The 15,976-nt window shown below is 48.6% G+C and overlaps 1 protein-coding gene across 7 annotated transcripts in view; it reads left to right on the top strand.

The window, feature by feature from the left end:
- RERE (arginine-glutamic acid dipeptide repeats) overlaps window positions 1–15,976 on the top strand; it is a 168,626-nt gene that overhangs the window by 120,630 nt on the left and 32,020 nt on the right. For all 7 annotated transcript variants that reach the window (XM_064397459.1, XM_064397458.1, XM_064397463.1 and 4 more), the window contains one exon: window positions 8,130–8,210. In XM_064397459.1, the coding sequence (XP_064253529.1) occupies window positions 8,130–8,210 (81 nt within the window). The remainder of the gene's footprint in view (window positions 1–8,129; window positions 8,211–15,976) is intronic.

Here is a 15,976-nt window from a genome sequence, read left to right as displayed (position 1 = left end):
GTGGCTGTGCCTGTTCTGCGGTGAGGGCTTTGTGGTTGTGCTTCAGCTTTCACAGCCTCTGTTCCCCCCGAGCCTGGGTTTCCCCAGCCTTTGTTCTCCCCTGCTGCCCCAGCCCTGAGTGCCTCCCTCAGATTTATATGGCTTTTAGGGGAGATTGATCAGCCAGGCCTTATGCATTTAGAGGAGCTGATAAATGGCACGGCAGCACATTCCCCTCCGCCGCTCTGGAATAACTTCAGTGCTCAAATCAAACATCCCATTTGCCACAAATTGGGGAAGGCAAAGAGGGCACCTCTGCTTTATTAGGGTGCATATTTCATTTATCTCTTATGGGCAGGTATTGTCCAGTTCTACGTGTCTGGGGAGGCAATTCCACAGTCTGAGCACCACCTCCCCCTGCCCCTCCACAATATCCACCTTCAAGGTTTCCTTTGCAGCCTTCACCTTTGCTACAGCTGCCTTTCTGGTCCTTCATTTTCAAATCTTTAATCATTTCCTCTCTTATTTGTGGTCCTTTTTTCACTCTCCCCCTCACTGAGGATGTGTCCCTCAGCCTGGAATTTGATTTTGTCATCCCCAGTATTTCCTCCACCCAGCTTTGCCTGCTCAGGTGTCTCCTCACTCCACTGCAGCCAGTGGCAGACTTACTCTGAGAGGAATTTAGGGAGTTTCCAGAGGTTGTCTGGTATCATTTTGGCAAGGGTCAGACCCTGGAATTTGTATCCGAGTGCCTGAATTCCACCCTGGGCATGGCTGCAGTCACAGCCTCTGTCAATGATTTACCTGGGAGGCACCTGCAGAAATACCTGCTCTGAGAGGGATCGTTCCCATTTTGTCTCATTATTCTTGGATTTGTTCATGGCTCCAAAGTCTGGGGGCTCTTGAAGTGCTTTTATTTGTTTCCTTCTGCCATTTGCATAAAAATCCCTGTTTGACTGCAGAAACTGTCTCCAGAATAATTGACAATAATGGTTGAAATCCCAAGGGAACAGCATTTCTGTGGTGGGGAATTTCTTCACTGGAAATGCTGTGTTGGAGCCTTGAAGGATGACACAAGATATTTCAGGTAGTCCTTGAAGAGGAACATGTCCAGCTCTTTCTTTCCACTTGCTCTTTGGTTTTGAGGTACAGGAAGGCTTTTTGTGTACTAGCATTTTAACAGCAGCTTAAAATAACAACCAGAAATGAATCTCGTTGTGTACAGAAAAGGCAATCTGAAGTGTAATCAAAAGCTTTCTGTTGTCTCTTGTCAGCAGCACATTTGTTTTGCTTTTCTGGGTCACAAATGTGCCAGACCTTTGTTCTGTTTAACTCTTAAAAGGCACCTTTAAAAAGTCATTTATGTAAAAAACACACTCAAATCATGTTAGCTCTGTTAGCAACACTGAGAAGCTGTGGATTGCAGGAGACAGAGAATGCTGGATAAACAGAAAGCTCATTTTGGTCGGGGCCAGGACTTGTTGCTCCCTTTGGAAGCTCCTCCTGCCCTCACCCTCTGTGCCTTGGTTTGGAAAGGGAGCAGCTCCTCTTCTTCAGGCAGAGAAGAGGAGATTGCACACTGAGCAGCCTTCAAGAGAGGTTCATCTCTGCCTGCCTCTTCTCCCCTGCTGAAATGTGGGACCTTACCAGGGCTGATAAACCTGGAACCATCAGGAGCTGGCCTTCCCACAGGGGAGGCTGCTTGTCCAGCAGCCCTTCCAGAGCTGCAGGAAAGGAAAGGCAAGGCAGCTTTCCTTTTCTCCTGCTGCTGCTGCTTTAATGCCCAGGGCAGGGTTTGATCCGAGCATCAGCTGCTGCTGCAGCTCTGCCTGGGCTGGCTCGGGTTTCTGGTTTGGTCTCCTTCAGGGGATCACATTGCTGCTGCTGCTCTGTGGGGTCACTGTGGGATCTCTGTAGGATCTCTGTGGGATCACTGCGAGATCTCTGGGTGATCTGTGGGATCTCTGTGGGATCTCTGGTGATCTGTGGGATCTCTGTGGGATCTCTGGGTGATCTGTGGGATCACTGTGGGATCTCTGGGTGATCTGTGGGATCTCTGTGAGATCTCTGGGTGATCTGTGGGATCTCTGTGGGATCTCTGAGTGATCTGTGGGATCACTGTGGGATCTCTGGGTGATCTGTGGGATCACTGTGGGATCTCTGGGTGATCTGTGGGATCTCTGCCTCCCACAGCTCAGCAGCAGCCAGGAATGGAGCTGGTGTTCCTCACAGAAGCCTTTGGAGCTGGATTTTACAGCGTGCCCCTTGGCTGTTTGTCAGCAGCTCCCATCCATCTGTCTGTCCATCCATGCATCCCTGCATCCATCCGTCCCTGCATCCCTCCATCCCTGTGTCCATCCCTGCATCCATCCCTGCATCCCTCCTGCTCGGGTTGCCTGGCAACCTGGTGCTCCCAGTGCCTCCCAGCACTCGGGGATGATTTATTGGGGGTGATTTATGGCAGGGCCGGGGTTTTTAACGGGAGCAGCCTGGAGCTGAGGGCCTGGGAGCATTTGATCCCAGAGCTGATAATCAGGGTGCAATTAGGGCAAACAGAAAGGCTCCTCGTTTAGACAGAATTGATTTTGGAAATTTATTTATTTTTGGTTTGGTTTTTTTGCTCTTTTGTTTTTTCTTTCCCATCGGGACTCCCCCAGACACAGGTACAGTGCAGAGTGGGAATCAAAGCTTTCATGGGCTCTGGGTGAACCTGCAATCTTTCTCTTTATAAAAATAGCTCTGGTAAAAATCCTGATGGGAAAATACAGCTGGGGTCAGCACAAAAGGTTAGCAACACCCTGACAGCTCCAGGCCCGGGGTGGAGGAAGAGCTGAATTCTCCTGCAGCTCTGGAAACGTCTGAGAGCTGTTGTGTCACCTTCAATATCATGTTGCCTTTCATGCAGACTCTTGCATTGATCCCTGGCATTAAACAGAGGAGGGGAAGAGGAGGTTTGTAAACTGGCATCATGCTGCTCACAAGGAGAGCTCTCACCCCCTTGAAACATCACATTTAATAGGGGAACTGGTGCTGGCTGGAGCCCTTTCCCAGCCTAGCTGTGAGCAGGGCTGGGCAGTCCCTGCAAGGCATGTTGACAAGAGCATTTGTGTGTGTCTGAGGAGGCAAAGAGGAGAAAAAGGATGATGAATCCACCCTGACCTCCTGAATGGCAATATAAATACTTTATTGAAAATCCTAAATAAATGTGTTTGTAACCAGTAATCCTGCTCTGCATGCAATCTCATTTAGCCAACTGGGTATGCAAATGCGCTATTAATGTGTTTGCATCCAGTATAAATACACAAATCTAATCTGTTTATACGTGTCATTTACACACAGCTGTGCTCACGCTCACTTAATACCAATATTTCCAGCCAGCGAGAGGTACCATGGGAGCTCCATTGTTCCCAACAAAAGCAGCTCCATGGAAGGGGGGTCATTATCATCCAGGATCTTTTGGCATTCCCTCGAGGGAGCTGTTACTGACTCGGCTGAGGCTGCTGTGGGTACTCAGCTCGGGCTGGGAGGTGCCTCTCCCGCAGAGCTTTGGGTTCAGTCCCCCACACTTGGGGCCAGCCTCTCGTTTTTCAGTGTAATTTTCCAGGAAGACAAAGCCATGCAGTTGGGAGGGAGAGAGCAAATTGTTGGGCACCTCGAAGGCTTTCAGCTGATCTATTCCTTGTCAGTTTGTTTAGAGAGGGCACTTGATCTCACGGGCAGATGGCCTGGGGAGGGTAGGGTTTGTGTCACGTGTGGGTGACCAGGGCTGCACTCTGCACAGGGCTTTGAATTTCCACTGGGAACATCCCTGCCTTGTCATACACACTGGTATCTAATGAATACCACCAAAATATTTTGGTTTTCCGTGTCTTTGCGTGAGAGAACTGGGTGAAAACGTGATTTTATTTTCAAATGTCTCTAAATGTGCTGCACGCTGAAGTTTGGCAGCTTGTGAAGACGAAGAAGTAAAGATGCTTTCATGTATTTAGTGTTTATCTGCTGTTAATGAAAACCCCATAAATTTTCCTACCATATTTATTATAAAACTTTAAAATGCATATTAAATATGGAAGGTGGTGACAACTTCCATTGGCATCTGCCTGGAAAAGCTGGCCTTTCCAGGCATGCACTAAACCTACTGCTTTCATAACAGCAAAATCTCCCATTTTGTTTGCTTAGAATTAAGGAAAATGTTGAGAGAAGAACTTGCTGTTCTTGGACATAGGCTAAAGAGGTGATTGGATTTTGTTTTTTATTAAAAAGATTGAGAAATAAAATCCTCATTTCCTGGATTGAGAAAGATCAGAAGAGGCCCTGTGTGTAAATGTTTTGCATTACACAATGCTCTTCACTCATTAACCAGGTGGAAATCATAGGGAGGGAATGGAGCAGCACATGGAATTTCTTAGGGAAAATAATGAGCTCTAAACCCGATTGCAGCACCACGTCAGAAGAGACAGGTTAGTAGTCTGAATTTGCAGGCTCACCAGAGTTGTGCTGCCTTTCTGAAGGTTTCAGGTGGAAACCTTCAGCTGGAAGTTTTGCTTGTTGTTTTTGCAGTGGGTGTCACTGTCCCTTCCAGCAGCAGCTTGATTTGGGGTTTGTGAGGTGGAGGAGCACACGGGGTGCAGGGCTTGCAGCGGGCAGTTCCTCCTGCCAGGCTGTAATCGGGGCAGAATGGAAACCCTGACGCACGAGCTCAGCCCTGGCACTGCCAGCCCCGTGACAAACGTGCCAGCTGAGCTCCGTCGGGCACGGCAGAAGGGCTTTGTGTATCTTGTCAGGAGGTTTGTTCCTCGGGATGAAAGATGGGACCTGCAAGTAGCACGCAGGCAGACATGAACATGCTTGTTGCTTGTTCTGCCCGGGTTATTTGTGGTTATTTATGGTTATTTATGGTTGTTTATGGCTGCCTGGCTGCACGCAGGACGCTGCAGCATCGAATGCATTTCATCCAATTATCAAATGGCATGAGAGGCCTCGTGCTGGGGCTGGTCAGCAGCCATGGAAACCACCCCATAAAACTGAGCCCTGGCTGTCAGCACCGGCTGCCCCACAAGCCCTGGGATTTCCTGAAGCTGCTTCAGAGCCCTCATTACCCACAGCACTTCGTTAATTGTGGCACAGTTTGTCTCCAGCGGGCGGCACGAACAATAACGCTGACAGAATCCTGTCATAAGCAATCTTTTAAAGTTAAACAGAAGTGCTAAAATCGAAATGTTTGTCCTAAAAATCCAAATGATGCACTTGTAAAAATGAAACCATTGTGCTCCGGAGCCACTTGCACTTCTTACCCAGACTTATCCTAGGCCTGAGCCCCAGCCCTGTGTTTGGGGCTATTTTAGCTTGGCAGCTGTCGCTCTCAGATGCCTCCTGTGAGCAGTGCAGCATCTCCTGCAGCACTGCTGCATGCCATTTGTGCAGGGGACAGCAGATTCAATCAGTGTCAGGCAGTCTGCTTTGTGACACACCGGGGAGCAACAGGTCACCTCTGATTTGGTGTGCAACTATTTCGTTCTGTTATGTTTAAAGCCATTTTGAGGTCTCTGTTGGGCTTGACTTGGAGAAAATTCCTGTTCTTGCTGCAGGGAAAATGGGCCTTGATGCCTGAATTAATGGGAGTCTAGAATAGGCAGGAAGATCTGAAATTTAAAAAAAAAATATTATTAAGCTCTAGAATTTCTGTCTGAGTTTCTGAAATTATTTCTTGTGTGCTTTGTTGTTATTTGCATATTAAGAAGTGTCTCTCCCTTGCCTTTCCTAGAGGCACAAAGCTCCTTTAGGGTTGAGTGTGTGTCAGTGCCTCAGTGGCCATGGGAGAGTTCTGTACATCAATAAAGGTGACAGCAGAACTGGCCAGAAGGATTGACTTAATTCCTGCTTGGAAATTTGGAGTGCATTCCAAGGTCCCTCTAATTCTGTTATTCAGATGGGCTCTGTGCTAGGCTTGCGTTTCCAGAAGGGACTTCTGACATCCCACGGGGTCAAAGGAAAACAGTTTGTCATAGGTTTTATTAATAGAGTTGAATCACAACACAAGCCAAATATAACATAGTTTGGTTAAAAGGAATCTTAAAAAAATAAATTAAATGGTTGCCTAAGAATTCAAGTGCACCATAGTAAGTCTTGGGCAGAATAAGGAACAGGAATGGGGTGTTCTCATTTGATGCAGCTCCCTTTGAGTGCCTGCCTTTCCATGTTTCCCCATTTTGCTGGCGAATTCCTGCAGGTGGGAATTGCACTGCTCTTTGGGATGCTGGCACTGGGCTGTTTGTCACTGCTGCTGCCACCTTCTCCTGCCCAGAGCACCAGAGGTTTGCGGTGCCAGGGGAGGGATGCACCCACCCCAGCACAATGAGAATCCCTTGGGAAAATTCCCCTGCTAAAAATGAGCGTGTGAGTGCATTGGGGAGCAGCTGTACTCCGTGGGCACTCAGCATCCTGCTCTGGCAGGGTGATTTCTGCCTGTCTGGTGCCTTGCTCTCAGTAAAACTTCCCGAGTTTGGGAGCTCCGACCCCCCTTAAGCGCTTCAGTCCCGGGTGCAGTGTGGGCCGGCTTGGAAGGAGCAGGTGGGGATGAGTAAATCACACACTGCGAGGGACTGTAATCTCCAAGCCTTTACAAGGGTGGTTAATTCCCGTCTCCGTGGCCCCGGGCACGTTCCTGGCGAACTCTGCAGTCTTGCTGGTTTGGAGGGTCAGGGTTAGGTGAGGATAGATCCCTGTGGGAGCAAACCTGCAGCTCTTCCTCACTTGCAGGGCTGTGCAGGGAGCTCAGAGCACCTTTGAGCAGTGAATTCGCCTTTTTGGGAGTCCTCCTGCCCTTCATGGAAGCCTCTGATCCCTGCCCACCTCCTTCCAGCAGATGTTTGCAAAAAGATGCGATCCAAAACGCATTAAGCCAACTTGAGGCTCGTTTCTCTCCAGGGGATTTTAAAATCTCATCTCCCTCCCTTCCCTGGCATAGTAGGGCCCACGTACTCAGCATCCATTATCTTCTTTGCAGACAGAATTTGTTATTTACTTGTTGTTTATAGCTGTACACAGTGTTTATAGGAAAGGAAAAGCTTTTTTGTTTTTTGGTTTTTTTTTTTGCTTGTTTCGTTTTAGGGAATTACGAATTATCATTTCCCTCCTTTCCCTGGAATAGTAGGGCCCACATACTCAACATCCCCTATCGGCTTTGCAGGCAGAAATTTGCTATTTCCTTGTTGTTTATACCCGTGTACGGTGTTGATAGGAAAGGGAAAAGCCTTTTTATTTTGGCGTTCGCGGGGAAGGAAGAAGCCCTCCTCTAGAATGTCCCTTGCAGAGAGAGGCACTTTGTTCAGCCGGCTCCTGTGGGGATGCGCCGGGGGCCGTGAGGGGGCCGCGGGCAGGGCCGGGGCCGCCGGCCGCGGCTGTACCGGGGGAAGGGCCGGGCGGAGGACGAGGACGAGCGGCAGGGAGAGGACGAGCCGGAGCCAGGAGGCAGCGCTGCCGGCGGCCGCTGGGAGCTGCCGGGGGCCGGGGCCGGGCGGCGGCCGCTGCCGGGGGCGGTGTCGGGGCCGAGCCCGGCGGGCGGAGGAGGCGGCGGCGGTGCCGGGCCCGGGCCCGCGGCTGAGGGGGGCCGGCGATCCAGGCCGCCTTTTGCGGCGCGCCCCGCGGAGCCGCCCGCCCAGCCCCGCCGCCATCACACGCTGGGCGCCGCCGCCTCCGCCCGGCCCTGCGCGGCTGCTCCGGGGCTCGGCTCCGCTCGCCTCCCGGCCCCGGCTCCAGCTCCGGCTCCGGCCCCGGCCCCAGCGAGCCCGCCAGGAACGCGGGGGCTGCCAGCCTTTAACCCCTGCGGCACCTGCCCCAGCCCCGCGCCGCGCTGTGCCCGGCCGCGGAGCCGGCCCCGAGCGGCTCCGGCAGCGGCAGCGGCCCCGCGGAGCTCCGGCCGCTGCGAGCTGGAGGCGGAAGGGGATGCGGCTGGGATTTTTCGCGTCTTTCCCGAGCCTTTTCCCCCCTTCGCAGCCCTGTAGGTGCGTTCGCTTCCCCGGGCTCCCGGCGCCGCTCGGCTCCGCTGCCGATTCACAGCCGCCGTTTGGGCGATTTTTTAAAATTTTTTTTTTTTTAATATTTTTTCTTTGCTGCTGCTGACACGCTGTTTTTGTTATCTTTTATCACAGAAACGGTTTATTAAGGGGTTGAGGCAGTACGGCAAGAACTTCTTCAGAATCCGAAAGGAGTTGCTTCCCAATAAGGAGACCGTAAGTACATTTGGACTTTATGTAATTCGCTTTTTCTCTCGCTGCTTCGCTGTTTGATCTTGCGAAACTCTTTCCTTTTCACCCCGAATTCTCCTCAGATAAACGGAAGAGAAATCCTCAGCCAGCCAAGGCAGCTGCTGGTTTTCAGTGCAGTTTTCAGGTCTTGGGCTATGAAAGATGTTACATAAAATAATCGTCATGGCTGGACGGAGCCGCCGAGCCTGGCTGAAGTGTATTTCTGGAGAGTGAATCTAATTTTAAATTCTGACATTACGGCGGGATAATACATTTTGTGTCACCCGGTGGGGCTCGAGTGGCATCGGGTAATTAAAGAAAACCTAAACCCAAGCAGCATCTGATGGGATCGAGGTCTGCCTGTGACCCGCACCGTGCCCTGCTTAACTCTTCCCCTGCCTGGATCTGAGATCTCTGATCTTGCTCTCGGGGTTATGTAACCTTATTATTTATTAACCTTATTTGGGGTTATTCCACCCCAAATCTGGGAGCCGTGGGGCACTGCTGCACAGGAGATGGGGTCTGGGTGCCTTGGGGAGCCCCTCACTTTGCCATTTGCCCCAAAAGAGCCTCGGGTTCTGCCCTGCAGGTGTCCTCTGGCTGCGGGGAGCCTCTGGGGAAGTGCTTTCGGTTTTGGTCTGGGTTTGGAAGGCAGGTAGCTCCGTGAAAATGGAGCTGGACTGTTTTCTAATAACGTATTACTGTGGAAAACACTGATTTAAGGCATCACAGAGTGTTCAGGCTCCTGTAGGTGTTCAGTCTGGATGTGCACTGGGGAAGAGCATTGCTGTAATGATATTTAAAAAGCTCCCCGTTTCTGTGGGATGATTCCATTCTCCTCCCGGAGGTTCTTGCGAGACAGTGCTGTGATAGCACAAATCTCTGGGTGGTAAATAGTAACACTGTGTGAGTTAAAAAGGAAGGGGAGGATGAGACAATTACAAGTTCGCTCATCCTGCTGAGAAAGGAAACTCAGATTACTGCTGGAGTGTTGGTGGACTCGAGGATCCTGCTGGATTTTGAGGCGTGGAGGCCTGGAAAGGTGACAGCTGGGAAGGAATGCTGGAATGGTGTGGATCTTATCAGCATCTGACAAACCTACACGTATCGTGCCTTTCCTCTTTCCTCCAGAATATCTCCCAGAATGGGTTTAGAACAAATCAGTGTTTGCTTTTAGAAATGAATTCTGCTGGTGGTAAAGTTTTTGAGGGGCAAAAGTCCTCTTCTAAGTTGGAATTACAACAGCTCTGAAGTATATAGTGTTTTTATAAATTGAAATTTATATTTTAAATATGAAATGTGGGATTTTTTTTTTTTTTGTGATGGAGAAAAACATTCTGCAGGGGGGAGGGAAAAAAAAACCCCTGAAAAATGGAGAGTTTGGGACAGGTGCCTGCCCCTGTTTGTGCTGCTTCACTTCTTACGTTGGAGCTTGGATATCGGCCTTGGGGTTTCTGTAAAAGTTTTGCAAGTGGTGTTAAACCTCACAGAAGCTCTCATTTTTCAAGTGTTATATTTTTGTTTCATTAGGTCTAATTTTTTACTACAGAGAAGACTAAATATTAAGTCTGAGCTGTGGGAAGTATCACGTTGATGGCTTTGGGCTCAGGGGTTTTTTTAGCCCCTGTGGTAACTGATCTACAAATAACCTTTGACCTACAACGGGTTGTTTATAATCTCTGCTTCCTATTTTTGCCCACAGGCCTCACTTCTGCTTTCTTTAATTCCCAATCTTTTGCAGCCAAAATTTACAGCTGTTTTGCTATAGAAAGACATTGCAGCATAAAGGCTGCAGTAAATATTTGACTGTACAGTTTTGCTTCTGTTCCTTAAAGTGGGATAATGAGTAATGTAAATGACAAGGCTGTGGGATTAATTTGTCTGCATTTTTTCATCAGCAGAATAATTTCAGATACTTTGCCTGTCATTTTTCTGCTGCAGTGCGAAGTAACCATGTAGCAATTCCAGAAACACCAGAGAAAGGCTTTATTCTCGTGTTCAGCCTCCACATTAACATCAGTGAAAGCCTAAAAAGTTGTTAGAAGGATACTAAAGCAACTTGCAGGTACTTAAAAATGTGTCAGGGGCACTCTTGGACATCTGATTTATGAAGAGTTTTCCTGCCTGGTCCCTGAAGGTTGTGGGGAGGGAACCCAGGGGGTTTTGCCTCAGCAATCCCCACTAGAAATTAAATATCCCTCTTACCATGATTTCTGTGAAATGTGTCCTTTCCTAGACCCCTCTCTGGGGGAAAACTCTCCCTAATGTTACCCTGAACCTGGGACATGGAAAAGTGGGAGAAAACACAGCAGAAGCAGGGAATTCTTGCAGAGAGAGGCCTGGTTCAGGTTAAATCAGGCTGAGGCTGCTGTGCAGGGCTCAGCACGTGGAGGTGAACATGACATTGTGTTTCTTCTCTGCTTTGGGAAGGTGTAAAGTGGTGAGAGATGAGAATCAGGCCACGCTGTACTGAGCTTTCACAAGTGTGTTAAGGAATGTCCTATTTGAGCTGTGCCTTGGCTTTTTTCCCCCTCCATAGTTAGTGTGCAATATCTTCTGAGAAATTCCTGGATTTATCAATGTCTTAGCTAGTTTAACATAGTTTTTCAATGATTTTAAATTATTTCTTCTCAGTGAGTAATCTTCAAGAAAAAAAGCTTTATGAAAGAGAATGTTTATTCATATCAAAGGTGTTTTGTTTGGGTCTTCACTCCACTGGTTTATTTCGCATTTCCAGTTTATTTCCATGTTTATTTCCATGTTTATGTCCAGGAGGGGCTCCCAGTGCACGCGGGAGTAAATAACTGCAGTGGATCAAGGAAGGTGCTGCTTTAATGTAGGATCAGTGTTAACCTGGAGGAAAAGTGCCTCCGTGCACCTGAGCCACGAGATTTTAAAACGAAACTCCTGAAACTTCCTTGGGTCTCCACTGACCTGTCTGAAATTCACCTTCCCTTCTCTTTCCATGCAGCTTTTTTCCTTTTATCTCCCCCTGGGTGCTTTCCCTCTGGCTGCAGCTGATGAACTGCCCTGCTCTCCTTTGCTTCCTGCTCAGCAGCACTTCTGATTGCTCTTCATGGGAAGAAGTAAATTTTGGAGGCTTTTCAGTGACATGAATGGTTTTCAATAATTACTTTCATTTAAATTCCCATGTTGTGAGAATGAAAGGTGCACAGCTGGCAACAGTTTGCTTAACTATCTGGTTTGGCTTTAAATGTGGTTTTATTCTCCTCCCATCCACCCATTTTGGGATAATTTGCTAAAACTTCGTGATAATACAGGATTTTCTGAGTATTTAACATTCTGCTCTGAATTCTTCAGATGATTACACTGAGCTACTTGAATTTTGAGAGTTTTAGAAGCACCAGCATTGTGATAGGCCTGAGATAAAGGTACTGAAATGCCTGCAGGGCTGGGGATTGCCTTCCTGTGTTCCTGGGAGCAGCCTGGCTGGTAAACAGCAGCAGGGAAGGGGCTCGTGCAGGGCAGTGACTCCATCAGAGGGTGCCACGTCCTGGTGTCACCTTGCAGGGACCCGGGGCTGGCTCCTGCTGCTCAGCCTGTCCTCTGCTGCTCTCAGGAGCACAGGCTGCCCTTGCCCTTTGGCTGGGCTCCTCAAGGTGCCAGCAGGAACAGTCGTGTCCCTGCTGGGGTTCCTGCAGCCTGCCCCGGGGCAGGGCTGCTGTCTGAGCAGTGTCCCCAGAGGTGTGTGGCTGTCCCTGAGGTGCACGAGGGGTGTCCTGTTACCCTGCCACGCTGCCCTGGCCTTTGCTGCGGCTGAGGTGAGATTTTGGAGCCTGCTTGTCTCCCCTGAGCACTCTGGGCCCTTCTGAGAGCTGGGGTGGCAGCTCTGGGGACGTCCTGGGGCTCCTGTGTCCCCAAGGACAGGTCCTGGCACGGAGCTGCTCCTCGCTGGCCCTGCAGGAAGCCCAGGAGGAGGACAGTGATCTCTGTGCAGGCACACAGGCTAATTCTGGGTTGAATTTCCCTGCTGAGCACAGAGCTATCTGTGCTGTGTGTGAGTCTTGGCTTGGCTGCTGAGCAGGAGATGGCAGAGTGCAACCCAAAGATCTTGCCTCTGGGTGGATGCTCCTTTATTTAGCTCTGAAGCACAGTGTAAACAGGAGTTATGAATATTGGCTGTTTCCTGACACTGAAATACCTGCAGTGTGCTGTATTTATGCACAAAAGAACTAAATGTGCATCATTTCTTTAGGAAAAATGGTCTCTCTTCTGATAGTAAAATCTTCCTCTTCAAATTAAATGCTGCTGGGACTTAGCTCAGAGACTAAATAAGCTGTGCTCTGTTAATGTTAGGAGGCAGAACGAGTGCAGTGTGAGCTTTCAGCACAAACTTCTGTTTAATTTTAGATCGGGGTTTAGATAAACAATTTTATTCTTGCCTCATTAATGCTTAATCTCGTGTTACATAATACACAATATTGGCTTCCTGAGTAGCACTTAAATATAGTGCAAATGTGTGGTAGCTGAAAGGTCAGTGCAGTTACCATATGTGCAGGCTGGCAAGGTGTCTGTCCCCTCCCCGTGTCACTCTGATGGCAGCCAGCAGCCCCAGGAATATTTGTGCAAGGCTCTCCTGAGCATCTGAAAGGTAGAGCTTCTCCCTCGACACAATTGTTCAAATAGCAGAGTGCCTTTGATCAAAGGAGGGGGATAATTAGATGAATATCTCTTGGTCTGTTGGTATAAAGTGATTACTTAGCCCTACATTGGCTTTTTAATATTTGCATTTAGTGGTGAGCCTTGTTTGTGGCAGGAGCTGCGTTGTGGCTGTGGCGTGGGCTTCATCCCTGCTCTGCTCTCCCCAAGGAAATCTGCTTTATTTGAGGCCACGTTCCCCTAATGATGGAATATTAATACACTGCAGCCACATTATTTCCTGCCTTGTCTTTGCTGCGGGAGCGTTCAGAGAGGGACAAGCTGTGGAAGCCTTTTCTGTTTGAAAGCTGAACCTTTTTCTTTAATAACTTGTTCTAGCCTGGGTGCAGTCAGAGCTGAAATTTTCCATTAGAGTTTGAAGCGACTGCCAACATAAACAGCCACTGCTTCTTTTCATTTCATTTCATTTCATTTCATTTCATTTCATCCTGCTCTCTGCTGCTGCTGCTTCCAGAGCGTGGCCACTGCAGGCACTGGGCTTTGCTCTTGTTCACACAGGGGCTCGTGGGCTTCACCTTCCCCAGATGATTTCAGATGATTTCAGATGATGGGCTGAGACTTTTCTCTGTAGTCACAGCAGGTATCCTCCTGGGCTTCAGTCCAGGGAGCAAAAGGGGCAGAGGCAGCAGTTGCTTTTCCTGTGTCAGTGAAACCACCGAGTCATTTGCATAACAAACTCTTCTGGAGGGAACCTGCTGCCTTTGGGTTTTTTTATTTTCCTGTTTTTGTCAGCACGGCTGTCTCAGCTGAGGCAGGACGAGCCCTGAGCTGGTGTTTGGCTCCAGGTGAGGCAGGGTGCTGAGGCAGCTGCAGCCAGGCTGGGGAAAGCCAAGGAATGTAATGACATGATGGAGATATTCCTGAATTTCAGTGGCTCTCAGCTGAAGGCTGTTTGCAGAGGGATGTTCAGTCTGTGTGTTCCCTGTGATCTGGTTTGTTTTCAAAAGTTTAACTGTTAAACCTATTGCAAATGCCATAACTTTATTGGATAATAAACCAGGAGGTTTGGAAGGGCCTTTAAAGAGACGTAAAGGTTTAACTCACACACACCATGGTGTCTTTCTTCATCTCTGAAGGGATTGCAGGTGTTCAGGTGAGCACAATGAGTGTATCCTGTGAATTCCCATCTCCTGGAGAACAACTATACAGGTGTGTTCCTCCAATCCAGTTCCCTGAGTGTGTCCTGTGAATTCGCATCTCCTGGAGATGTTCTCCTGGAGAACAACTATACAGGTGTGTTCCTCCAGTCCAGTTCCCTGAGGATATCCCATGAATTCCCATCTCCTGGAGCTCTTGCCTGGCTCTCAGCAGCCCTTTCACCTGGCCTGTGCCACGTGTGTGCTCATTGATTAATGATTGATTAAGGACTGGCTCCAGCTTCCAAAGACCAAAATACCCTTTCCCAAACCTGCCTGTCTCAATTCCAGCTGAAGCAGACAAAACCAAAAAAAGTGCCTAAAATGTGCTTTGTTTTTATTGTTTTTGTTTGAAATCTCTTAAGCGGTCTCTTAAGACAATAAGAGGATTAATTTTCAATTGTATCCTTTTACTTTTGTGTGCCAAAGGTAATTTACAGCGTCATCAGCTCAAAAAATGAGCTGCTTATTTGACTTTCTTCCTAAGAAACCCTCCTAGATGGAGAGCATAAAAGCAGAAGGTGTGTTCACGGTGCCAGCTGGACTCTAGAATTGACTTTAGCATGGGCAATAAATCAGCTCTGCACTCCAGTGGCTTTTTTTTATTATTTTACATTACAAGATTGGATCTCATTGTTTATTTTTCTCTGAAGGTTTAGAGGTAGGTAGGAGTAAAATATTGTTGCAAGTAAAAGAGGGCCATTAGGCAATTGCATTGAGCTCTGTCAGGGAGCCAGAAAGGACAATTTCTGCTTTGTAGGGAAAAGTCTGTAGTCCAAGATACAAGCCAAGATTATTTGGGTAATTGATACAATATTGTCTGAGCCTTCCTCAGCAACTGAGAGAACACAATGCTGCTCCTCAGAGTTCTGTTCCACTGCATTTTCCTTACTTTCTGTTTATAATTCACTATCCTAAGGAATTTCAGTTTGTTTATTTTCCTATTGTGAATTCTCTTTCGCATCTGTGCTGAAGGGTATGTGTGACTCTGGTTAAAATGCTTTTGTTCATCAACAGCTGTACATTTATTCTGTGTTTTCTTTCCCTGTGAGAAAAACCAGCAGCTTTTCTTCTTCCCTGGCAGTTGTCAGATTGTATCAAACACTCAGACATCAACCCTGAGGTCCTGTGCATTGCAGGTACATAAAATAGGTGTCTGGTAAAGGATTTGTGCAGTTTATTTTCATGGCTGAGTGTCCCAGCCTGGCAAGGCTTTTCCATGGCTGCCATGCATCAAACCCTTCATGGTGCTGTTCCCCATCCAGGCACTGACTGGAGATGTGCTTTAAAGCTTGAGAATGGCTTCCAGGAAGGCAAAAATAAACCAGGCATGTCAGCAGCAGTGCTGTGTGTGGGACATCCTGCCCCAGAACAGTGCTGATGTTTTAAAATCCGGGCAGCTCCTGGAAGAAATGCATCTGTGTAATCCTGCCTGGGGACTGGCTTGGAAAGGGCTTAGGAGAGGAGCACTGCAGGTAATCCTGTGTGTGTTTACAGTGGGTGACACCAGATCACAGTTCAGGAGCTGCTGCAGCAGTGTGCTTTGAGTTTTGGAGTTCAAGGAGTGAATAAATACAGCTCAGACGTGTTGTGAGCCGTGTTGCAGGGGAGTCAGAGCAGAGTTTGGTTGCTGAAGCACACAGGGAGTTGTGCCTGGGCTGTGTGGGGTTCAGAGCACAGGATTGTGCACTGGGAAAACCCTGGGTTGGCAAGGAATAAAGTGTGCTTTGAGTGAGCCTCACTGCACAGAGCACAGAATGGACTTTATCCTTCCACAGGGGAGCAGTGGGCTCAGGCATCACCCCAACCCCAACTGCTCTGTAAGAACAGCACCCACTGCTCCCCTGGCTCCAGACCAGCCCCAGCACATCAGTCACCCCTAAATATCCTGTGATGTGCTGCTGGAGCTGGGAGGAAAGACAGCAACAACTCCAG

Source organism: Passer domesticus, chromosome 22 (genome assembly GCF_036417665.1).
Source record: "Passer domesticus isolate bPasDom1 chromosome 22, bPasDom1.hap1, whole genome shotgun sequence".
NCBI lineage: Eukaryota > Metazoa > Chordata > Aves > Passeriformes > Passeridae > Passer > Passer domesticus.
The sequence above is the reverse complement of the archived record's forward strand: the minus strand, read 5'-3'. Positions and strand labels throughout refer to the sequence as shown.